Source organism: Somniosus microcephalus, chromosome 5 (genome assembly GCF_052327205.1).
Source record: "Somniosus microcephalus isolate GS21.2 chromosome 5, FLI_Smic_1.0, whole genome shotgun sequence".
NCBI classification, from domain to species: domain Eukaryota; kingdom Metazoa; phylum Chordata; class Chondrichthyes; order Squaliformes; family Somniosidae; genus Somniosus; species Somniosus microcephalus.
Window position 1 is genome coordinate 205,516,150 of NC_140991.1, and position 24,709 is coordinate 205,540,858.

Here is a 24,709-nt window from a genome sequence, read left to right on the forward strand (position 1 = left end):
TCCCCTTATAAATCATCAATGCTATAATGATTATCAGAAGCTCGTCTCAAGTTGCTTAAGTTTCTATATTTAATGATGCCCCTCTTGAATTGTCCCAACAATATTATTAGCCAGGTCAAGTATAGAGTACAGAACCTGTAGAATACAGAGTTGTCAGAAATCTGCACACATCTGGTGCCTTAAGTTAGGATAGTACTATTCTTGTCATTAGACACTATAGTCTGATCTGACTGGGATCAATTGTTCTCATCACTTGTTGATGTGCCATGTTGCAAAGTTACTGAATAAGTGGATTATCTTGAGCACTGGTGCAGATAAAGGATAGGAGGGTGTCAACTGTGTTAATACATCAGCCACTGTAACTACACACCTATACTGCCAGCAAATATTCTATGGGGCATATACTTAGCAAGGATAGAGGATTGGTTAACGGACAGAAAACAGAGTAGGGATAAATGGGTCATTTTCCGGTTGGCAGGCTATAACTAGTGGGGTGCCGCAAGGATCAGTGCTTGAGCCTCAGCTATTTACAATCTATTAATGACTTGGATGAAGGAACCAAGTGTAATATATCCAAGTTTGCTGATGATACAAAGCTAGGTGGGAAAGTAAGTTGTGAGGAGGACACAAAGAGCCTGCAAAGGCTAAGCAAGTGGGTAATAAGGTGGCAGATGGAGTATAATGTGGGGAAATGTGAGGTTATTCACTTTGGTAGGAAGAATAGAAAAACAAAATATTTTTTAAATGCTCAAACTGTTAAATGTTGGTGTTGAGCGAGATTCAGGTGTCCTCGTATAGGAGACGGTTAGCATGCAGGTACAGCAAGCAATTCGAAAGGCAAATGGCATGTTGGCCTTTATTGCAAGGGGGTTGGAGTACAAGAGTAAGGAAATCTTGCTACAATTGTACAGGGCTTTGGTGAGACCACACCTGGAGTACTGTGCACAGTTTTGGTCTCCTTATCTGAGAAAGGACATGCTTTTGTCAGAGATGATGCAACAAAGGTTCACTAGATTGATTCCTGGGATGATAGGATTGTCCTATGAGGAGAGATTGAGTAGATTGGGTCTATACTCTGAGTGAAGAAGAATGAGAGGTGATCTCATTGAAACATATAAGATTCTGAGGGGGATTGACAGGGTAGATGCTGAGGTTGTTTCCCCTGGCTGCAGAGTCTGGATCTAGGGGTCACAGTCTCAGAATAAGGAGTCAGTTATTTAAGACCGAGATGACTCCGAGGGTTGTGAATCTTTGGAATTCTCTACCCCAGAGGGCTGTGGATGCTGAATCGTTGAATATATTCAAGGCTGAGATTAATAGATTTTTGGACTCTAGGGGAATCAAGAGATATGGGAATTGGGTGGGAAAGTGGAATTGAGGTTGAACATCAGCAATGCTCTTATTGAATGGCGGAAGAGGCTCAAGGGGCCATCTGGCCTACTCCTGCCCCTAATTCTTATGTTCTTATAAGCATTTTAAATGGCTTATAAAGTAAGCAATAAAATGATAATGTAACCTAATTGTGCGAACCTGGATGATTATTAAGAAATGTAAGGTGGATTTCTGTGAGAGTCTACAAATGTTGAACGTTCAGGTACACTTGAGTCACACATTTTAGCAAGGCTCTTTTGTTTGTGTTGTGAATAGTGGGATAGCCTTGCATCCAAGTAGCATTCTTTTACTATGTTCAGCTGTAGAGAGCGGGAGAAAGTATTGAAAGTGATGCCAGTAAATCCATCAGTCAGTGAAGAGAGAAGGAGGGGAAAAAGTACATTAATGCTACTTTTCAAAGCGCAATATTATCTGTCATTTTCAGAGATACAAATGGAAAGCTGGCTTTTCCTTGTCCGATTGTATGGTACTCAAATGCGTGGACAGAACACTGCCCATTGGTCTCTGATCATCAATGTGATTTTAATGATATTCAGATAGACAAGAGATAGAGACAATCTCAAGGAAAACTATGTTACCCAACATTTACCTGGGTTGTTTTACAGACGCCATCAACTGGGTCTGGAGGGTCTGAGGTAATTCACGATCACCTGACTGAAACAGGATCAGATGTTAAAATGTTAACTATTCCTGCATGTGTCAATACATTTTTTAAAAGCAAAAAATCATATTCAATCTGAAATATGGGATTTTGATTTGTTGAATAAAAGGTAAAGGGGGAGAAATTGGGTTGAGCCGCAAACGGGGCGCCAAGCTCGCCTGGGCGCCAGATTTTGCGCTGCGATCAGAGCAGCAGCGATCGCCGGAAATTCAGCTTGAGCGCCCCAAGAGGGACACGGGGCAAGGCTCGAGGCGCTCCGCGTCCCTCTTAGGGCGCTGAAACTGAATATCGCAGCGCAATGTGCCACAGCGCCACATGCTGCGGAACGGCACGCTGCGGTACTGCAGGCCTTCCTCCCATTTTTAAGGGGGAGGGGCCTGCACCAGCGCGATGAGCGATCGCGAGTGCCGGCAAAAGAGCCCGGCACCGAGGGGAAGTGCCGGGCTCTCGGAAAACAGTCGGCAATGCCGCGGGGGGAGAACAGGAGGCCGGGGATGGAGGTGCTGGCAGGCGGCCGCCGAAAAAAATGGCCACCCTGCACCTCCACCTTCATTTGCGCCACTGCCGCCACAGGTAGGCCCCGTGAACCGGGCGCGATTAGCGAGTGGCGCTACGGAGGCGGTCGCTGCCAAATATCGCGATGGGGGCGCTGCGCACACCGATGACATCATCGGTGGCGGCGCAGTGCAGCAGGCTAACGCCGCCATTAGTGCCCCAGCTAAATATCGCGGGAGGCGTGGCCAGCGGCGCTAAAGCCACTGAGTGCCCTCTTTAGGCGCTAACTGGTGGCGCAGCCCACCGAATTTCTCCCCCTTGTTTACCACTGTGCAGGATTGATTAAACCCTTATCAAAGACAACAGAGAACAGCCTAATGCAATTCCAGTATCTAGTTACTCATTTTTAAACTATTATAGATAGTGTAATATATCAGATCTGATGACCCAAACTATATTGAATACTATGAAGTGTTGAGATACTTTTACACCGCATGCTGCAGACTGGCTGTTTTCAACATTTTGTGAAGAGTATCTATTAGTCTCACTCTAGGAAATGGTAGCATAGTGGTTATGTTACTGGACTAGCAATCCAGAGGCCTTGACTAATAATTCAGAGACGTGAGTTCAAATCCCACCACGGCAGCTGGGAAATTTAAATTCAGTTAATTAAATAAATTTGGAATAAAAGTTAGTATCAGTAATGGTGACCATGAAACTATCGGATTGTTGTAAAATCCCATTTGGTTCACTAATATCCTTTAGGGAAGGAAATCTGCCGTCCTTACCTGGCCTGGCCTATATGTGACTCCAGACCCACAGCAATGACTGCCCTCTGAAATGGCCTAGCAAGCCACTCTGTTGTACAAGACCGCTACGTAAAACAATAATAAGAATAAAACCAGACAGACCACCCGGCATCGACCTCTGCACCGGCTTCAGACACTACAACGGCACACCCAGCCCAGTCGACCCAGTAAAGCCCTCACTAACATCGGGGACTTGTGCCAAAATTGGGAGAGTTGTTCCACAGACTAGTCAAGCAACAGCCTGACATAGTCATACTCACAGAATCATACCTTTCAGCCAATGTCCCAGATTCCTCCATCACCATCCCAAGGTGTGTATTGTCCCACCGGCAGGACAGACCCACCAGGGGTGGCAGCACAGCGGTATACAATCGGGAAGGAGTGGCCCTGGGAGCCCTCAACATTAACTCCGGACCCCATGCAGTCTCATTGCTTCAGGTCAAGCACAGGCAAGGAAACCTCCTTCTGATTACCACCTACGGCCCTCCCTCAGCTGATAAATCAGTACTCCTCCATGTTGAACACCATTTAGAAGAAGCACTGAGAGTAGCAAGGGCACAGAATGTACTCTGGGTGGGGGACTTCAATGTCCATCGCCAAGAGTGGCTCGGTAGCACCACTACTGACCCAGCTGGCCGAGTCCTGAAGGACATAGCTGCCAGCCTGGGCCTGCGACAGGTGGTGAGAGAACCAACACGAGGGGAAAAACCTACTTGACCTCGTCCTCACCTGTTGCAGATGCATTGGGCTCGGAGCATTGTGCAGAGGGAGAGAAGAACGGGTCAGGGTGGGGCAAGCGTTTTGGGGCTGGAGCATCGGGGGGGGGGAGGGAGAGATCATCAGACCGGAGCATCGGGGGAGAGGAGTTCATCAGACCGGGGCAGCGGGGTGGGGGGGGGGGGGAAGAGGGGAGAGTTCATCGGGGGGGAGGAGGGGGGGTGCTTGGGTATTGAAGCCGACTTCAACCAGATGAGGCAGAGACTGTCCACAGTAAACTGGGCAAATCTGTTAATGGGTAAAACAACAGAAGGTCAGTGGGAGATGTTTATAAAATAATTTGTGATACAGAACCAGTTTATACCCCTGAGGGGCAAGAGCTCAACTTGCCATAAAAAACAGCCATGAACAACTAAAGAGGTAAGGAACAGCATAAAACTAAAGGAAAGGGCATACAAAAATGCAAATAATAGCGCAGATCCTGGTGAATGGGAAAGATACAAAGAACAGCAAAGGGTCACAAAACAGATAGTAAAAGCTACAAAAACAGAGTATGAAAAGAAACTTGCAAGGGATGTCAATCAATACAAAGAATTTTTACTGTTACATTAGAAAAAGAGGGTGGTCCGTAGCAATGTTGGCCCCTTAAAAACTGAAAGTGGTGATATTGTCAGTGACAATGGGAAAATGGCGGACATGTTGAATAATTACTTTGCATCAGTATTAACAGTACAAGAGCATGCCGGGAATCCCAAAGAAACTAATATTGAATCGGGGACAGGGACTCCATAAAATTCAAGTAAAATAACAGTAATGAAGAAAATAATGGCACTAAAGAGTGACAAATCCCCAGGGCCAGATGGTTTCCATCCCAGGGTTTTAAAGGAAGTAGGTGAGCACATTGCAGATACCCTAACTATAATCATCCAAAGTTCTCAAGATTCAGGAACCATCCCTTTTAGATTGGAAAATTGTGCATGTCACTCCGCTTTTTAAGAATGGTGCGAGGGAAACCAGGGAATTATAGACCAGTTAGCCTTAACATCTGTTGTCGGGAAATTGCTAGAGTCTATAATTAAGGATAGGGTGACTGAACACTGTAAACATTTTGTGTTGATCAGCGAGAGCCAGCATGGATTTGTGAAAGGTAGGTCATGCCCGTCAAACCTGATTACATTTTTTGAAGAGGTGATTGAATTTTTTGAAGAGGTGATTAAAGTAGTGGACAGGGGAATGTTTATGGATGTTATTTATATGGACTTCCAGAAGGCATTTGATAAAGTCCCACAAGAGACTGTTATCTAAAGTAGAAGCCCATGGAATTGAGGGCAAATTATTGACCTGGTTAAGAAATTGGCTGAGCGGTAGGAGACAGACAGTAGGGATAATAGGTAGGTACTCAGATTGGCAGGATGTGACTAGTGGTGTCCCGCAGGGATCTGTGTTGGGGCCTCAACTATTCACAGTATTTATTAACAACTTAGATGATGGCATAGGATGCCATATATCCTACTTTGCGATGGCACAAAGATATGCGGCAGTGTAGATGAAAGCATAATATTACAAAGGGATATTGATAGATTAAGTGAATGGGCAAAACTGTGGCAAATGGATTTCAATGTAGGCAAATGTGAGGTCATCCACTTTGGACCTAAAAAGGATAGAACTGGGTACTTTCTAAACGGTGAAAAGCAAGAAACAGTGAAGGTCCAAAGAGACTTGAGGGTCCAGGTACATAGGTCAATAAAATGTCATGAACAGGTACAGAAAATAATCAAAAAGGCTAATGGAATGCTGGCCTTTATATCTAGAGGACTAGAATACAAGGGGGTAGAAGTTATGCTGTAGCTATACAAAATCCTGGTTAGACCACACCGGGAGTACTGTGAGCAGTTCTGGGCACCACACCTTAAGAATGATATATTGGCCTTGGAGGGAGTGCTGCGTAGGTTTACCAGAATAATACCCAGACGTCAAGGATTAAGTTACGAGGAGAGATTACACAAATTAGGGTTGTATTTCCTAGAATTTAGAAGGTTAAGGAGTGATCTGATTGAAATTTTCAAGATATTAAGGGGAACCGATGGCTTGATAGAGAGAAACTATTTCTGTTGGTTGGGGATACTAGGACTGGGGGCATAGTCTACAAATTAGAGCCAGACCTTTCAGGAGTGAAATTAGGAAACACTTCTACACACAAAGGGTGATAGAAGTTTGGAACTCTCTTCTGCGAACAGCAATTGGTGCTAGATGAATTGTTAACTTGAGATTGATAGCTTTTTGTTAACCAAAGTTATTAAGGGATATGGGCCAAAGGCAGGTATATGGAGTTACATTGCAGATCAGCCATGACCTCATTGAATGGCTGAACAGGCTCAAGGGGCTGAATGGGCTACTCCTGTTCCTATGAGGATCATCAGTGATGGGGAGAGAGGAAAGGGGCAGCCTGAGGATCATCGGTGTGTTTGCGGGGGGGGGGGGGGGGAGGGCGGGAGACTGGGAAGGAGTTCGGATACCGCGGGGGGAGAGAGGAAACATAGAAGATAGGAGTAGGCCATTCAGCCCCTCGAGCCTGCTCCGCCATTCAATGACATCATGGCTGATCATCCAAATTCAGTACCCTGTCCCTGCCTTCTCCCCATACCCCTTGATCCCTTTAGCCTTAAGAAATATATCTAACTCCTTCTTGAATATATTTAATGAATTGGCCTCAACTGCCTTCTGTGGCAGAGAATTCTACAGATTCACACCTCTGGCTGAAGAAATTCCTCCTCATCTTTGTCCTAAATAGCTTACCCCTTATCCTTAGACTGTGACCCCCTGGTTCTGGACTCCCTGGCCATCAGGAACATCCTTCCTGCATCTAGTCTGTCTAGTCCTGTTAGAATTTTATAAGTTTCAATGAGATCCCCTCTCATTCTTCTAAACTCCAGCGAGTATAAGCCCAATCGACCCAATCTCTCTTCATACGTCATTCCTGCCATCCCAGGTGTCAGTCTGGTGAATCTTCGCTGCACTCCTTCCATGGCAAGAACATCCTTCCTCAGATAAGGCGACCAAAACTGCACACAATACTCAAGGTGTGGTCTCACCAAGGCCCTGTACAACTGCAGCAAGACATCCTTGTTCCTGTACTCAAACCCTCTCGCTACGAAGGCCAACATACCATTTGCCTTCTTAACCACCTGCTGCACCTACATGCTTACCTTCAGTGACTGGTGCACAAGGACACCCAGGTCTTGTTGCACTTCCCCTTCTCCCAACCTATTGCCATTCAGATAATCTGCCTTCCTGTTATTGCCACCAAAGTGGATAACCTCACATTTATCCACATTATACTGCATCTGCCATGCATCTGCCCAATCACCCAACCTGTCCAAATCATACTGGAGTTTCTCTGCATCCTCCTCACAGCACACACGCCCACCCAGTTTTGTGTCATCTGCAAACTTGGAGATATTACATCTAGTTCCCTCGTCTAGATCATTTATTTATCTATATCTAGCTGGGGTCCTATGACCGATCCCTGCGGTACCCCACTAGTCACTGCCTGCCACTCGGAAAAAGACCCGTTTATTCCAACTCTTTGCTTCCTGTCTGCCAACCAGTTCTCTATCCAAGTCAGTATCTAGCCCCCAATCCCATGTGCCTTAACTTTACACGCTAATCTCTTCAGGCTTGTTTTTTATTTTTAACACTCTTAGACCTTTTAGAATTATTATTTACTGTGGCCATGTTTGATTTAAACCCTTGTTTTTTCTGACTGCCACTTTTGCTTTTCTCCTTCCTGTCTTTTGCTTCTATCCTTGTTTCCCTTTCCTGTCTCCCTGTACAGGTTCCCAACCCCCTCTGATCACGGGGTGTGGGTTAGGCTGGGACCCTGGATCCAGGGAGTTAGTGTAAAGGCACTTAACTCCTGGATCCAACAGTCCTCGCCTTGCTGTAGCTGGTGAGATTTATGAAGTGTGCAAAAACCAATCAGCTGCAGTTAAACACAAAATTCCCTCGATTCTAGAATGGTCTCAGTGGATTGGAAGGTAGAAAATGTAACATTGCTATTCAAGAAAGGAGGGAGAGAGAAAATGGGGAACTACAGGCCTGTTAGCCTGTCATCAGTCGTCGGGGAAAATGCTGGAATCCGTTGTTAAGGAAGTGGTAACAGGGCACTTAGAAAATCATAACATGAGTAGACAGAGTCAACATGGTTTTATGAAAGGGAAATCGTGTTTAACAAATTTATTAGAGTTTTTTGAGGATTTAACTAACAGGGTAGATAAAGGGGATTCAGTGGATGTAGTATATTTGGATTTCCAAAAGGCATTTGATAAGGTGCCACATAAAAGGTTATTACACAAGATAGGGGCTCATGGTGTTGGGGGTAATATAGTAGCATGGATAGAGGATTGGTTAACGGACAGAAAACAGAGAGTAGGCATAAACTGGTCTTTTTAGGTTGGCCGGCTGTAACTAGTGGGGTGCCACAGGGATCAGTGCTGGGCCCTCAGCTATTTACAATCTATATTAATGACCTAGATGAAGGGAGCAAGTGTCATGTATTTAAGTTTGCTGACGATACAAAGCTAGGTGGGACAGTAAACTGTGAGGCGAACACAGAGTCTGCAAAGGGATATAGATAGACTAAGTGAGTGGGCGGTAAGGTGGTAGATGGAGTATAATGTAGGGAAATGTGAGGTTATTCACTTTGGTAGGAAGAATAGAAAAACAGAATATTTTTTAAATGGTGAGAAACTTAAATGTTGGTGTTCAGAGAGATTTGGGTGTCCTCGTGCAAGAAACACAGAAAGCTAGCATGCAGGTACAGCAAGCAGTAAGGAAGGCAAATGGCATGTTGGCCTTTATTGCAAGGGGGTTGGCGTATAAGAGTAAGGAAGTCTTGCTACAATTGTACAGGGCTTTAGTGAGACCACACATTTAAGACCGAGATGAGGAGGAATTTCTTCACTCAGAGGATGGTGAATCTTTGGAATTCTCTACCCCAGAGGGCTGTGAATGCTGAATCTTTGAGTATATTCAAGGCTGAGAGAGTGTTTTGGACTGTAAAGTGCCTAATTGGAAGATGAGGTGCTGTTCCTCACGCTTACGCTGAGCTTCCGTGGAACAATGCAAGAGCCCGAGGATGGTGAGGTCTGAGTGGGAATGGGCCGGTGAATTAAAATGACAGGCGACCGGATGCTCGGGGTCACCCTTACAGACTGAATGGAGGTGTTCCGCAAAGCGGTCACCCAATCCCAATGTAGAGGAGACCACATCGTGAGCAGCGAATACAGTATACTAGATTGCAAGAAGTACAAGTAAATCACTCTTTCACCTGGAAGGGGTGTTTGGGGCCCTGGACAGTGGGAAGGGGGGAGGTATATGGGCAGGTGTTGCATCTCCTGCGCTTGCACGGGAAGGTGCTGGGCGAAGGGGAAGGGGTGCTGGGGGTGATAGAGGAGTGGACTAGGGTGTCTCGGAGGGAGCGGTCCCTACGGAATGCTGAAAGGGGAGGGGAGGGGAAGATGCGTTTGGTGGTGGGATCATGTTGGAGGTGGCGAAAATGGCGGAGGATGATCCATTGAATGTGGAGGCTGGTGGGGTGAAAGGTGAGGACAAGGGGAACCCTATCGTGGTTCCGGGAGGGTGGGGCAGGGGTGAGGGCAGAAGTGCGGGAGATAGGGCCGTGTCAACCACAGTAGAGGGGCATCCTCGGTTGAGGAAAAAGGAAGATATATCGGAAGCACTGATGTGGAAGGTGGCATCGTCGGAGCAGATGCGGCGGAGATGGAGAAACTGCGAGAATGGAAGAGAGTCCTTACAGGAGGCGGGCTGGGAGGAAGTGTAGTTCAGGTAGCTGTGGGAGTCAGTGGGTTTGTAGTGAATGTTGGTCAATAACCTATCCCCAGAGATGGAGACGGAGAAGTCGAGGAAGGGAAGGGAAGAGTCGGAGATGGACCATGTGAAGGTGAGGGAAGGGTGGAAATTGGAGGCAAAGTGAATGAAATTTTCTAGTCCAGGGCGAGAGCACGAAGCGGCACCGATAGTCATCGGTGTACCAGAAAAAAGAGGTGAGGGAGGGGACCAGAGTAGGACTGGAACAAAGTGTGTTCCACATATCCCACGAAAAGGCAGGCATAGCTAGGACCCATGAGGGTACCCATAGCGACACCTTTAATTTGGAGGAAATGAGTAGAGTCAAAGGAGAAGTTGTTCAATGTGAACAAGTTCAGCCAGGCGGAGGAGGGTGGTGGTGGATGGGGACTGGTTGGGCCTCTGTTCAAGGAAGAAGCGGAGTGCCCTCAGGCCATCCTGGTGGGGGATGGAGGTGTAGAGGGATTGTGCGTCCATGGTGAAAAGGAGGCGGTTGGGGCCAGGAAACTGGAAACGGCCCCTATTACATCTTTATATATTTTTATCCACACCTTTGGTTTGTGCCTTTTCCCCTTTTTTTCTCTCCCACATGGCAGCTGTCTAATTCTGCCAGCGCATTTCACACTTCATCCAGAGCCATCCTTTGTCTCTACCTGTCCGATTACCATCTCGTCTCGCCTTGAATACCTCCTAATGTCTCTTCACCTCCCACAGACCTTCCCTTTTGTTCTTTCATCCCCTCCCCCATTTCCCAGCCCCCAAACTGGCCTTTTAATCTGTTTCATTTCCTGCCAGTTCTGATGAAGGGTCATCGACCTGAAACGTTAACTCTATTTCTCTCCACGGATGTTGCCTGGCCTGCTGAGTTTTTCCAGCATTTTCTGTTGTTATTTCGGATTTCCAGCATCCGCAGTATTTTGCTATTGTACAGGGTAGATGCTTGGAGAATGTTTCCCCTGGATGGGGAATCTAGATCGAGGGGCCACAGTCTCAGAATAAGGGGTCAGCCATTTAGGACTGAGATGAGAAATTTCTTCACTCAAAGGGTTGTGAATCTTTAGAATTGTCTACCCCAGATGGCTGTGCCTGCTCAGTCATTGAGTATATTCAAAACGGAGATCGATAGATTTTGCGATACTAAGGGCATCATGGGATATGGGGATAGGGCAAGAAAGTGGAGATGAGGTAGAAGATCAGCCATGAAGGACCGAATGGCCTAATCCTGCTGTTACTTATCTTATAACAGTATCTGTCATCCCTGGTACTATTCTAGTAAACTACTTCTGCATCCTCTCTAAGGCCTTGACATCCTCCTTGAAGTGTGGTGCCCAGAATTGAACACACTATTCTGCTGAGGCCTAACCAGTGTTTTATCAAGGTTTAGCATAACTTCCTTGCTTTTGTATTCTTCGCCTCTGCTAATAAAGCCAAGGATCCCATCTGGTTTTGGAACAACCTTCTCAACTTGTCCTGTCAGCGTCGAAGATTTGTTTCCGTACACCCCCTGGTCTCCCTGTTACTGCATGCATTTTTAAATTGTGTCATTAAGTTTATATTGCTTCTCCTCATTCTTCCTACCAAAATGTATCACTTCATATTTCTCTGTATTAAATATCATCTGCCATGTGTCTGCCCATTTCACCAGTCCTGAAGTCTGTTACTATCCTCATCATTGTTTACTTCATTTCCGAGTTTTGTTTATACTTTGAAATTATGCTCTGTATACCCAAGTCTAAGCCATTAATATTTATCTAAAAAAGCTGTGGTTCCAATGCTGACCCCTGGGGAACACCACTGTACACTTCCCTCCATTCTGAAAAATAACCATTCACCACTACTCTGCTTTCTGTCCCTTAGCCAGTTCGGTATCCATACTGCCACTGTCCCTTTAATCCCATGGGCTTTAATTTTGCTGACAAGTTTATTATGTGGTACTTTGTCAAATGCCTTTTTGAAAGTCCATGTGCACATCAACCCTCTCCATTACTTCATCAAAGAACTCAATCAAGTTAGTCAAACATGATTTGCCTTTAACAAATCCATGCTGACATTCATTTATTAACCTATACTTTTCCAAATGCCAGTTAATTTTGTCCTGGATTATTGTCTCTCAAAGTTTCTCCACCACCAACATTAATCTGACTGGCCTGTTGTTGCTGGGTTTACCCCTCTCCCCTTTTTTAAACGGGTGTAACATTTTCAGTCCTCTGCCACCACCCCCACATCGAAGGACGATTGGAAGACTGTGGCCAGAGCCTCTGCAATTTGAACCCTTGCTTTCCTCAATAACCTAAGATACAGCCCAACAATGACTGATTCTTTATATCAGAAATATGGGAGGATGGTTTGTAGCGCCCAGATGACTGACCTTTTGTTTCTTTTGTTTTGGCAGTGCACATATATTGCTATTGATCAAGAACAGAGGACACTTGCCGTAACACTAAGCAAATCATCCTGGATGTGGGGGGCAGAAATGGGAGCCAACGACCATGGAGTCTGCATTGGTAATGGGGCTGTGATGACTAGAGAGAAAGCAGCAGAGACAGAAGCACTACTTGGGATGGATCTTGTCAGGTAATTAATGGTTAGAAAGAATACCAAAAGAAAATGCCTCTCCTATTCTTTCCTTCTCTGAAATATTGATAAAATGCCTTGTTTTGGGAGTTTAGAAATGTTGCAATTTAATAACATTGGTAGCTGGAATACTTGATCATTTGGAGATAGAACGCAATGGAAATACCCTCTGTATTTGAGTTGCAAAAACTGACATTGCCTCCTTTGACGTGATCTGCTGTAAGTCCATTTATTTACTATACAGAAATAGAGGGCCAGAAATTGGTGAACGGGGCTTGCCGCGCGTGCAAGCCCCGTATATGCACTTACCCCGCGCTACTGCCGATCAGCTCCAGGGACGCCTGGACTTGGTGTTTGAAAAAGAAGAATCCCGGGCAGCGTATGACGTCACGCCGCCCAGGAGTGCAGCCAGCGCGAAGCCAGGAGCGTGCAGTGCAAGTGAGACACGCCCCTTGAGGTCTCAGTTTCACTGGAAACGCCCCCAATGTTTCTGTCAAGCTGCTAAGCATTTTTACATGCAAAGCAGCAGTTTAAATAGGTTTTTGGAAGTTTTTTGAAGATTTTGGTAACTTTTATAAACTTTTTTAAATGTTTACATTATTTTGAGTAATCTGAAGTAGTTTTAAAGAGAATTAAAGCAATTTAAAGACTTTTAAAAGCCCTAAAAGAATTTTTTTAATTCCATTTATTTATTTAGCAATGTCGTCGTCATACGTGTCTTCACACTGTTCCCTTTGGGGAACTGTATGAAGTGGTGGAAGGATTTATGGCCATGATTAACGCTCATTCCGTGACCGTAACCATCTTTGAACCAGCCATTAGGGCGGTTAGTCCTATGGCGGGAGGGTTTTACGGGCTCCCACAAGCTATACAAGGAGGGGGGGCCACCCACACCCACGGACGCAAATATCCCACTGGATGTCAACCCAGAATTTAGAGCCGGAGCTCCGACTCCACTTGCCGGGACTGTCTGGAGCGGGGTTCGAAACCCTACCCTGATCTGGCCCAGCGGCGGGGATCCTACCGCTATGACAAAGGCCCAATCCGATTAGCAACGTGAAATGGCAGCATAGGGCTCCAGTCACGGGGAGGGAAAAGGCGCAGGAAACGTATGGGTGTCACCTTTTGTGCGGAGTGGGCCTTTTGCGTAGCAGTAAGCATCCCCGCCGCTGGGCCAGAAGGAGTAGGGTTTTGAACCCCACTCCAGACAGTCCCGGCAAGTGGAGTCGGAGCTCCAACTTTAAATTCTGGGTGGACATCCAGCGGGATACTTGCGTCCGTGGGTGTTGGTGGCCCCCCCCCCCTCAGATGGGTTGTGGGAGCCCGTAAAACCCTCCCGCCATAGGACTAACCACCCTAATGGCTGGTTCAAAGATGGTTACGGTCACGGAATGAGCGTTAATCACGGCCATAAATCCTTCCACCACTTCATACAGTTCCCCAAAGGGAACAGTGTGAGGATACGTACGATGATGACCTCTTGCGCAATGCACCTCCTTGGACCCTCAGTCGCAGATGCGAGGGGGCAAGTCGTGCAATTGTTAAATTTTTCATTTTATTGACATGTAAAATGTTGGCCCAGTAATTCCCTTCCAAATGCGCGAGTACGGTCGGGGTATTTACGCATCTGGCCGGATGAAATGCCGGTTTTCAGCATGCACAGTGCATGTGGGGAAAACCGGCATTTCCTGTCCTCTGAACGAAGGGGTTCAGAGGCAGAACGCGTGCGACTGCACAGGCAGCGCGTGCGCAGTATAATTCGCCGCTTTCATTAATGCTTTCAGTGAGGTCAAGTCATTACAACTTACACATGAAAAAAGCATGGGTACAGTTGCTCCAGAGGCTGCGGAGGAAGATATTTATTATCGTGGAGCTTCTGAAAGTATGTATGTCTGTATATATTCCTTTGCGTGTTATGTATATATTCCTTTACTTATGTATATGAATGTATTATTTAATTATGACTTTCAGAGAAAGTAACTTATTGGAAAATCATAATTAAAAACATACATTCATACACATTAGTAAAGGAATATAAAACATACATACATATACGTAAAGGAATATATGTGGACATACATACATAACTCATTCTCACATTCCATTCACACAGCCACAATTGCTCCTTCTACCTACCGTTCTGAAAACCCTTTTTTAAAAAATAAAAAAAATAAAATTTTAACTTTAAAACTTACTTAAAATTTCTTAAAATAACTTCCCTCCCTTTCCCAAACAAAAATATTGCATTTCAGAAGCTCCACGATAAAATATATCTTCCTCCGCAGCCAATGAACAACTTTACACTTGCTTTTTTCATGTGTAACTTCTAAGGACTTACCCTCACTGAATCCATCATTGAAATCCACAAAGTTCACTGCGCAAGCGCTGCCTGTGCAGTCGCACGCGCTGTGAATAGACCTCGGGTCTGGAAATGCCGGCGTTCCCCGCATGCGCTGTTCCTGCTGAACGCCGGCATTTCCAACGGCCAAATGCGTGAGTACCCCGACCGTACTCACGCTTCTGGCCGCGAATTTCTGGCCCATCATCTGATGAAATCACTGTTCAGTAGTAAACATTAAAAAAAAAATGCATTTGGCACATGTTTCCAACTGCTATATTGTAAATTCACAAAGGTGATTAAGTAAAGATAATGGAAGCCATTTGGGTCATTTAACTGGTTCCTCCATAGAAATCTATAGTTCTGCATCTTGAATGATTCTGAAGTTTCTGCCCTCACCTGGAAAATTATTCTAGGTATTCAGTATTCTTTGTGAAGAATATGCCCCTTGATGTCATTTTCATACTTGCCTTTTACCAACTTGTGCCTATGTCCCCAAGTTTTTTAACTTGAAATAGTACCCCAGCTTAAACTTTTATGTTCTACTTAGTATCTTACTAAATTGTTTAGCTTCTGTGAAGCCACTTGGGATGTTTTACTATAATAACAGTTCTATATAAATTCAAGTTGTTACATCTCTCTGGAAGGTCCCCCTCATTTGCATTCTGTCAAGGGTGAAGAGTCTGAGGCCCCGCTATTTACTGGGGCAGGGTTTCAGAGCTGGTCTGAAAACCCGGAAGTGCGTTTTTGCTGGAACGCCGTTGATTTTTGACTCCAGGGTGTCTGGATTTTTTCCCCCAGGTTCCCTGCCCACCAGCCAGTCTGATTGACAAGTATGGCTGCTTGTCGAATGCAGAAGGCTGCAGCACAAGGCCGCAGTCCAGGAGCAGGTAGGTTTAGTGGTGTGGTGGGGGGGAGCAATCACCGGGCAGCGGGTGTGGTTAGTAGAGATTAGTGTGGGGGGGAGGGGGGGGGTCGGTGATCTGACATCTTCCCCACCCCGCAGCAATCACCGAACCCCCTCCACCCAACCATTCTCTACCCACCATCCCCTGGTGATCTTTCTCTTCCCCCCCCCCCTGCCCCCACCACCACCACTAAATCTAATTTCATTCATTAAGTTTTGCCTTCCCCCCTCCCCCCAAGTTAGTAACACCTTGCACTTTTTAAAAATTGAATTTAACCAGTTTGCTTTAAACATCCACTTGGGATGCCAATTTGTTGGAAAAAGTCAAAGGTTAGCCAGGTAGGACCTCCCACTTTTGAAACCATGTTGACTGCTATTTATTAGGATAATCCTCAAGTTTATTCCAAATGATTAATTCCATTGCCACTTATTGAAGTAAGGCTGATTGGGTATAATACCCAATTTTAATATTTTGAAGTAGATACTGTGATTACTTGTTTCCAATATAGTGGGACATCTCTTGTAATCATTGACTCACCTGTAATCAAGGTCAGCACATTGTAGGTTTTTCCCTCATCTCACTTGGCACCCTTGAATATATACTGGCCTGGAATTTGCGATCAGCGGCGAAGCAAAGGCGTTCGCCGCTAGCCCCGAAGTAAGCTTCGCACAAACATCTCACGATCTCTGCATCGAGAAGTTCGGGTTTTCCGACCTTCAATTCAAATCAACGGAGTATAGTGGGGATCCCCTACTGTGAGTTACTTTGATGTTAACAAGCTGTCTCAGCCAATCAAAAGGCAGAATTCTCAGACAGAGAATAAGGAAGTGGGTATGCCCTTAAAATTCTAACCTTTAAAACTGTTAAAGCAAAACAAAACCTGGGGCTCTCACATTGAGGGGTGGGGGGAGACAAACTTGAAATAAAGATGAACAAACTTTTTTTAAGTTTATTAATTTTTATTTTTATTTAAAATGAATAAATTTTACACTGCACAAAATTTAAATTATTTTTTCAGGCCCATAACCTTTGTTTAGCAGTCAATACACTGTAAAACCCCAGTGACACCTAATCCCTTTGGGTCTAACTTTTAATGGGGAATTTAACGGCGTACTTACTGGGGAACAGCCGATGTTTTCATCAGTTTCCCTGATTTGAGTGATTTCACTGATTGTCCGCTCTGTGGGGGGGGGGGGCGGTGCGTGCACAGTGCAGACTGTTTTGGAGCAGCGAAAGACAGACTGCAACTTCAGGATTTGCGCATGCGACAGATCCCGAAGTTGCGGTCAGTTTCAAAGGTAGAATGACGCTGCCAGTTCATAGTCATCTGGATTGCAAATTCCGGGCCACTGTCTGGCCATTAGAATTTACTGTTTTTTTAACACTGTCCAGGATTTTTATGCAAACAATGACAAAGTCATTAAGCAGAGTTACAGAACCTCCTATAACAAGTGTCATAGTGACTAAATGTCAGCCTTGGCTTGGTGGTAACCCTTTTGACTCTGAGTTAGAAAAGTTGAGGTTCCAGTCCCACTATAGGACTTGAGTACATCCTCCAGGCTGAAAGTTCAGTGCAGTATTGAAGGAGCACTGCATTGTTAAAAGTACCATCTTTTGGGTGAGATTTAGAACGATATCCCATCTGCCTGCTCAAGTTAATGTAAAAAAAATCCCATAGTGGTATTCGAAGTGCAGGAGAGTTCTCCTGGCGCCCTGGCCACAATTTATCTCTCAGCCAACATGACTGAAACAGATTATTTGGCCATTTATCTCATTGCCGAGATATATCTCTATTCAAATTGTCTACTGTTTGCGCCTCGGTAACAGTGACGATACTTCAAAAATACTTCATTGGCTGTGAAGTGCTTTGGGCTGTCCTGAGGATGTGAAAGGTGTTACATAAATGCAAGTTTGTTCATTTTCTAAGGAATACTTCCAGGAAGTAGTCATTTAATATGTTATCTATTATTAGTTGTATTAAATTTCTATCCCATTTGCAGCATTAAAGGGTCGCTCTTTTGAGAGTCCACTTGCTTTTGTAACACTGTCAGAATTTCACACCATTGGGTTTGACTTCTACAATAGTGTTCTTTTTCTAATGTCCCCCTTGCTCCTCTTGACTACCATTTTTACATTTATTTGGAGGTTCCTGTATTTTCTCCAGTGATTTTGGTCTTGTAGGCCTTTCCCCTATTGGCTTTTTGGAATTTGTTTCCCATTCTCTTCATTTTGCATTGTCTTGGTAATCCATTTAGGTTTTTATTTGTTTAGCCTGTGCTCACCAGTTCTTGGAATGAACTAATCCTGCATACTTATAAGAACATAAGAAATAGGAGCAGGAGTAGACCATAAGGCCCCTCGGGCCTGCTCCACCATTCAATAAGATCATGACTTCTACCTCAACTCCACTTTACCGTCCTATCCCCATATCCCTTGATTTCCTAAGTGTCCAAAAATCTAGCGATCTCAGTCTTGAATATATACAACAGCCCCCTGGGGTAGAGAATTCCAAGGGCTCTCAACCCTCTGAGTGAAGAAATTCCTCCTCATCTCAGTCGTAAATGGCTGGCCCCTTATCTTGAGCCTATGACCCTGAGTTCTAGACTCTCCAGCCAGGGGAAACAGCCTCTCAGTATCTAACTTGTCAAGGCTTCTAAGAATTTTATGTTTCAATGAGATTACCTCTCATTCTTCTAAACTCCAGAGAATATTGGGCCCATGCTACTCAATTTCTCCTCATAGGACAACCCTCACATCCAAGGAATCAATCTAGTGAACCTTCGTTGCACCCCATCTAAGGCAAGTATATCCTTCCTTAGATAAGGAGACCAAAACTGTGCACCGTACTCCAGGTGTGGTCTCGCCAATACCTTTATATAATTGCCGCAAGACTTCCTTACTCTTAGCCTTTATTGCAAGGGGGTTGGAGTATAACATACCATTTGCCTTTCTGATTGCTTGCAGTACTTGCACGTTAACTTTCTGTGATTCATGTACAAGAACACCCAGATCCCTCTGTATACCAACATTTGCTAGTCTCTCTCTCAAAAAATATTCTGCTCGTCTTTTCTTCCTATCAAAGTGGATAATTTCACATTTCCATACATTATACTCCATCTGCCAGCTTCTTGACCACTCACTTTGCAACCTCTTTACGTCCTCCTCACAGCTTACTTTCCCACCTAGCTTTGTATCATCAGCAAACTCGGTCCCCTCATTTAAACATTGATATAGATTGTAAATAGTTGAGGCCCAAGCACTGATCCTTGCGGCACCATGCCAATCCGAAAGTGATCTGTTTAGTCCTACACTCTTTTTCTGTCTGTTAACCAATCCTCAATCCAAACTAATATATTACCCCCAATCCCATGAGCCCCTAATCTTATGTTAAAACCTCTTGTATGGCACCTTCTCAAATGCCTTTTGAAAATCCAAATTTACTACATCCACTGGTTCCCCCTTATCCAACCTGCTGGTTACACCTCAAAAAAACTCGAACAGATTTGTCAAATATGATTTCCTTTTTATAAAACCGTATTGACTCCGCCCAATCATATTATGATTTTCTGTGTGCCCTGTTGCCACGTCCATAATATAGATTCTAGCATTTTCTCTACTGATGTCAGGCTAACTCAGTATTATGTCCTTGAAGGCATTCCATTTTTGTTGAGTCCTACTCCCATCCATGCTTGTCACCCCTTCCCACTGCCAACCCAGCCCTGAAAAAAAATGAATTGTGCTTTTGTCAGCAGTGCTCCACAATCTCCCCTTCCACTGATCCCACCATACAGGATCTCTCGACCAGTATTCCTACAGCTGCAACAACTACAGCTATATTGCGCCATTCAAAATAAAAATGGTTTGCAGTGGGGTTTAGAAAGGAAATTCTAGACCATGCAGCCTAGGTGGCAAACAACATAGTTGCTAATGGTGGGGCAATGAGAAGGGGAGATGCACAAGAAGCCAATGTCAGAGGAACAAAGTGTTCAGGGGTGAGGGTGGATGTGAGGCTGGTGGAGGTTACAGGGAAAAGGAAAAGCTGGACTGTAAAGGGATTTAAGCACGAAGATGCTAATTTTAAATTTGAAGCATTGCAGAATCGGGAGCCAATCTAATTTAGCAAGAACATTTTGAGAGGACAGGGACAACGGCGTTTTGGATGAACTGGCAATGGAGGATGGGAGGCCGGTCAGGAGAGCATTGGAATGGTTGAGTCTGGAGGTGACAAAGGCATAGATAAGAACTTCAGCAGCACATGGATTGAGGTGAGGCGAAGGTGGGCAACGACACAGAAATGAAAGAAGGCAGTCTTTGTGATGGTAAAGTATATGGGGCCAGCAGCTCAGTTTGGGGTCAAATAGGATGCCGAGGTTGCAAACAGTTTGGTTCAATCTGAGACGGTGGCTGTGGAGAAGAATGGAATCCGTGGCAAGGGTACAGTGTTTGTGATGGGGTGGGGAGATGATGGTTTCAGTCTTCCCAATGTTTAGCTGGAGGAAGTTACAGCTCATACAAGACTGGGTGTCGGACAAGCAATCTGACAACACAGACAGTGGAGTGGTCAAGAGAGGTGGTGGAAACGTTAATGATTTTAATAGGGACTAGGACATCAATGGTGGTGGTGAGGGTGTGGCTGAGCAGATCGGTAGCTGCAGAAGTGTCGTGAATGGAGGACCAAAGGCTGGACAGTTGGGATTTCATAAGTGCAGTTGGGAGAGTTTTTTTTCCCCAGGGGCGGACACAGAAGGAAATAGGGTTGGGTGGGGGAAGGTGGGTGTGGCTGGAAAGCGATACAAGGAAGTGGTCAGAGATGGCTTTATTTTCGATTGGCATGGTGGGAGTAGCGAGGCCACGAAAGATGGCCAGGTCGAGGGGGTGGCCGTGAATATGGGTTGGGGAGTTCACGTGGAGGGAGAGATTAAGGGAGCATAGGAGGCTAGTGAACTCCGAGGAGAGAGAGCATGATGTATTGAGATGGAGGTTGAAATCACAGAGAACGAGAAGTCGCTCGGTGCAGAGGCTGAGGGAGGAAAGCAGTGAGGGTATCTCGGTGATAAAATTATCATACTTGGGTAGGTGGTAGAGAACGACAATTTTAAATAAGGTGAGAGGGGTGCAACAAGGTGAGCTGCTCAAAGGAGGAGAAAGTGCCAGAGGAGTAGGGGGACAGACCAAGGTGTGATTTGGTGATGAGAGCCACACCGCCACCACGGCGGTCTGGGTGGGGCAAGTGGTGGAAGGTGTAGCCAGGCAGGGAGGCTTCATATAGGATAAGGTGTCATCACTCCTCAACCAAGTTTCTGTCAGGGCCATGATGTCAATGCAGTCATCCACGATAAGCTCATGGATGGCAAGGGCCTTGTTCGCAAGTGAACGGACATTCTGCAGGGAGATGCAGAGAGGGTCGGTGATGGCTGATCCATTGCCAGAGTCCACAGGGTCAGTGCTTGGAGGGGTGAGTTGGACGGGGAGGAGATTGGCGAGATGAGCCCCCCCGCAGGTACGCTGGACGGGAAGGTCGGTGTGAGAGTAGGATGGGACAGTTGGGATTGCTACTCGTGAGGAGGCAGCGACTAGTGCCACGGTGGGCCCTTCGGAGGATGCCGAGAGGCACAGAGGGAAGCTGTAGGCTTCTCTAAGAGGGAGTCAAGCCTGGGACAGTGGCAGGAGAGTAGGAAGGTCGAAAAGTAATGAAGGATTGGGGTAGGGATTTGGGAGGGCAGTGTATTCGAGAGGAGAGATGAAGAGCGGCACGATGACAGGAGAGAGCAATCAGGGAGGGATAGAGAGAAAAGAAAAAGGGGGGAGAAAAAGGAGGAAATAGAAGTGAATGGCTCGGGTCCAGAGTGGCAGCCAAAATGCGCACGTGAAAGAACACACGGAAAAATTCAAGTTACATAGGCCTGATCATGTAGCAATTATAGGGATGCATATTTCCTGGTAGTAGCAGGGAATAGATTGGTGACAATAGTATGGAGTTCAGAGTTATTCGGAGGTCCCGTGGAGGGAAAAAGTTGACATAGGTAGGATGGAGTCGGTGGGGAGCATCCCCGAACTGTTGTCCAAGCTTGGAGAAAGGAGTAGCAGACGCGTGAAATCCAGAAGCTATTTAAAGGGTAGAGAATTGAAGGATGGAGGTTATTGCTGTGGTAATGAGAATTGGTTGCGGTGCAGGAAGATAATGCGAAGTTGGAGATCAAAAACATTGGAGAAAATGTAAAACCACAAGCCAGTGACCAACAAAGCAGAAAAACCAGTAGAACGAGTCACCCAGCTCAGCAGAGAAACAGTCACAGGTGGGAAGATAATTTTTTTAGCAGTAAATTTTTGATACAGCAAATGTGTCTTACGGTGTAGTCCAATGCAGAAACGTAGTCTTGATGTCCTGAGAAGTCCAGGAATTCAGAAACCAAATTTTACAAGCAGAGAGCAAGTGTGGGGAATGGGTATTGCAGGTTTAAGGCAGGTAACTTGTAGTTGGGGCTAACATGCACCAACTGATGGAGCCAGGGGAACTTGAACAGTGGAAGCAAGGAGATTTGGGATAGAAAGGACAAAGGATGGCAGGAGATTCCCATGGATAGAAGTGAAGAGCTCCAGAACTCCTTATGGAACTGCCAGCCTAGTGGCAGCCATCTTGAAAAAGAAATTGATTGATATTCAGACTGGAGATTGGAACCCTGTCATGGGAAGATCAATGAAGTGCTTGCGTACATTGTGGCTCTGATATTTTATGCTCCTGGAGAGGTTTCCTACATTAAAACATAGGATTGCTGGTACCTGATGAGGGTGGAGGTAAAGCACACTGGAATAACTGAATACTATTCCTTTCTATGCTCTGATCTCTTTTTTTTTCCCCATTAAATTTTAATGAGAACATGGGAGGTGAGTAGCTGATCTGGGCACTGTTGTTTGAGTTTTAGTTTTAAATTACTGCCACAAAATATTGACTTTCTCAAAATAAAATGTGGCTAATTGTACTTGCCACAAGCCTGTGAATTAATTTACCACTACAACCCTTTTGTAACAACATATTGTTCATCGCGATAGCATTCCAAGATCCTATACATTCTTGCTCCATTTGATAGTACAGGAAACTTTGTGTTATTTGAAAGCTAAATGTCCGGCAAGCTCGAGCCACCGGCAAAAATCAGGAGACGTTTTTTTTCTTTTCGTTGCTTTTTTCTCAACAGTCAAGCTCTGCAAGGTCTGTAGCTAAGCAACAGCTTCAGCTAGAGACACTACACAGACGCTTGCCAACTGTTTAGAAGCTGTTGCTAAGCAACAGGGTTTGTTGATTCACACGGAGCTGAAAATCTCCGTATGTTTCAAAATTAGCGCTGGAGTGTCCGGCAGTTTTGAGGGAACGGCAACCGCTCGGTCCCGTCGGTGCCGGATAGCACAAAGTTTCCTGTAGTATAGCACCCGAGGAAAAATAGAGTTTCTAATTTTTTTATCTTCTGGTGCATGTCCATCTGTAGACAAGAAGGATTAAAGATCTGAAGCAGGGGAACTAAAATGTCTGGCAAAAATCAAATCAAATCAAATCAAATCAACTTTTATTGTCATTGTTAGTGCACAAGTGCAGTACAACGAAATGTAGGCTTGCGGCTCCCGAGAGTGTACATTTAGATTAAGACATTTAAACATTCAACGTACATTTGGCTTGTAATACATTAACATAAATATAACCATAATAAAGTGCATTGGCAGATGTGCAGGCTTTAGAGTTTTTGTGGAGTTCAGTAGGATGACAGCCCTGGGAAAGAAGCTGTTCCTAAATCTGGTCATACGGGTGCGAATGCATCTGTAGCGTCTCCCAGATGGCAGGAGGGCGAACAGACTGTGGCTGGGGTGGGTAGGGTCTTTGATGATGGACCGTGACCTCCGTAAACAGCGTTTCTGGTATATGTGCTCTATGGTCGGTAGCCGGGTGCCGATAATACGTTGGGCAGTTTTGACTACCCGCTGCAGGGCTTTCCGGTCATAGTAGCTACAGCTGCCATACCATACTGTGATACAGTTTGTCAGGATGCTCTCTATTGTGACAAAATGAGTTGAGGGCACAATGGTGCAATACTTTGGAGTTTCAACACACCACATCGCAGTTGTAGTTCACACTTGCGACTCATTGCATGCGGAATTCTCAATCTTTATCATCATTGGGAAAGCCAGATGCTTCCCCACACAACAGGAGGGAAGAAATTAGTATCCCAGACTATTCTTGTACACCTCCTACAAGTGAGTTTAAGAGCAGCGTTGTAGAGACCTGAAACTATGGGTCAAATTTTCCAAGACGTCATGCCAACTTTGGGGTCTCGCATGCAGTGGTTGGCTTATCGAAAACTCCAGTTGCAGTTAATTCATAGCTTATGCTGCATGCTATCGGGATTGTGCTTTGGATCTGCATCATTTTGTTATAAGGGTGAGCAGTTGCCTGTTGTCCACTTGCTTCTGGGGATTATATGTTTAACATGTAGAGGGTGATGCCATAACTTTGCTTGTCAGGATGTGATTAGCTGTTCCGCTATAAAGAGCAGGCAGTCAACCTGATCATCAGCTCATTTTGACCTTCAGCTACAGAATTTAATTAGATGTGTCACCTTGACTTGGAAATGGAAACCTCATCAAAAGCTATGGTGATAGATGGGGCAGAACACATTGTGTTGAGGGTGCATCCATTTGAATAATGAAGATACCTTACCAAGACAGGTAATCTAACTTACTTCATTTGGTATTCTTCATAAATCAGAGGAGCATAACGTAGTAGTACCAACTAGGAGGAGAGCGTTCTCAGCAAAGGGGTTTTAACACTAGCTAATAGGCAGCCCTGCCAAAGTTAAGGGCCGGATTTTGCGGTCAGTGGCATGGGAATGGCACTCGCTGTCACTATGCTGACAGCTGTCCAATGAGTTTTTGTGGGCTTTTGAGTGGAGACTTGCTGTCA

At 45.2% G+C, this 24,709-nt stretch overlaps 1 protein-coding gene across 1 annotated transcript in view; it reads left to right on the forward strand.

The window, feature by feature from the left end:
- The window catches only part of LOC147117530 (secernin-1-like), a 174,557-nt gene that overhangs the window by 84,850 nt on the left and 64,998 nt on the right, over positions 1-24,709 (forward strand). Inside the window, exon 3 of the mRNA XM_085988591.1 lies at positions 12,335-12,516. Within this exon, the coding sequence (XP_085844717.1) occupies positions 12,335-12,516 (182 nt within the window). The remainder of the gene's footprint in view (positions 1-12,334; positions 12,517-24,709) is intronic.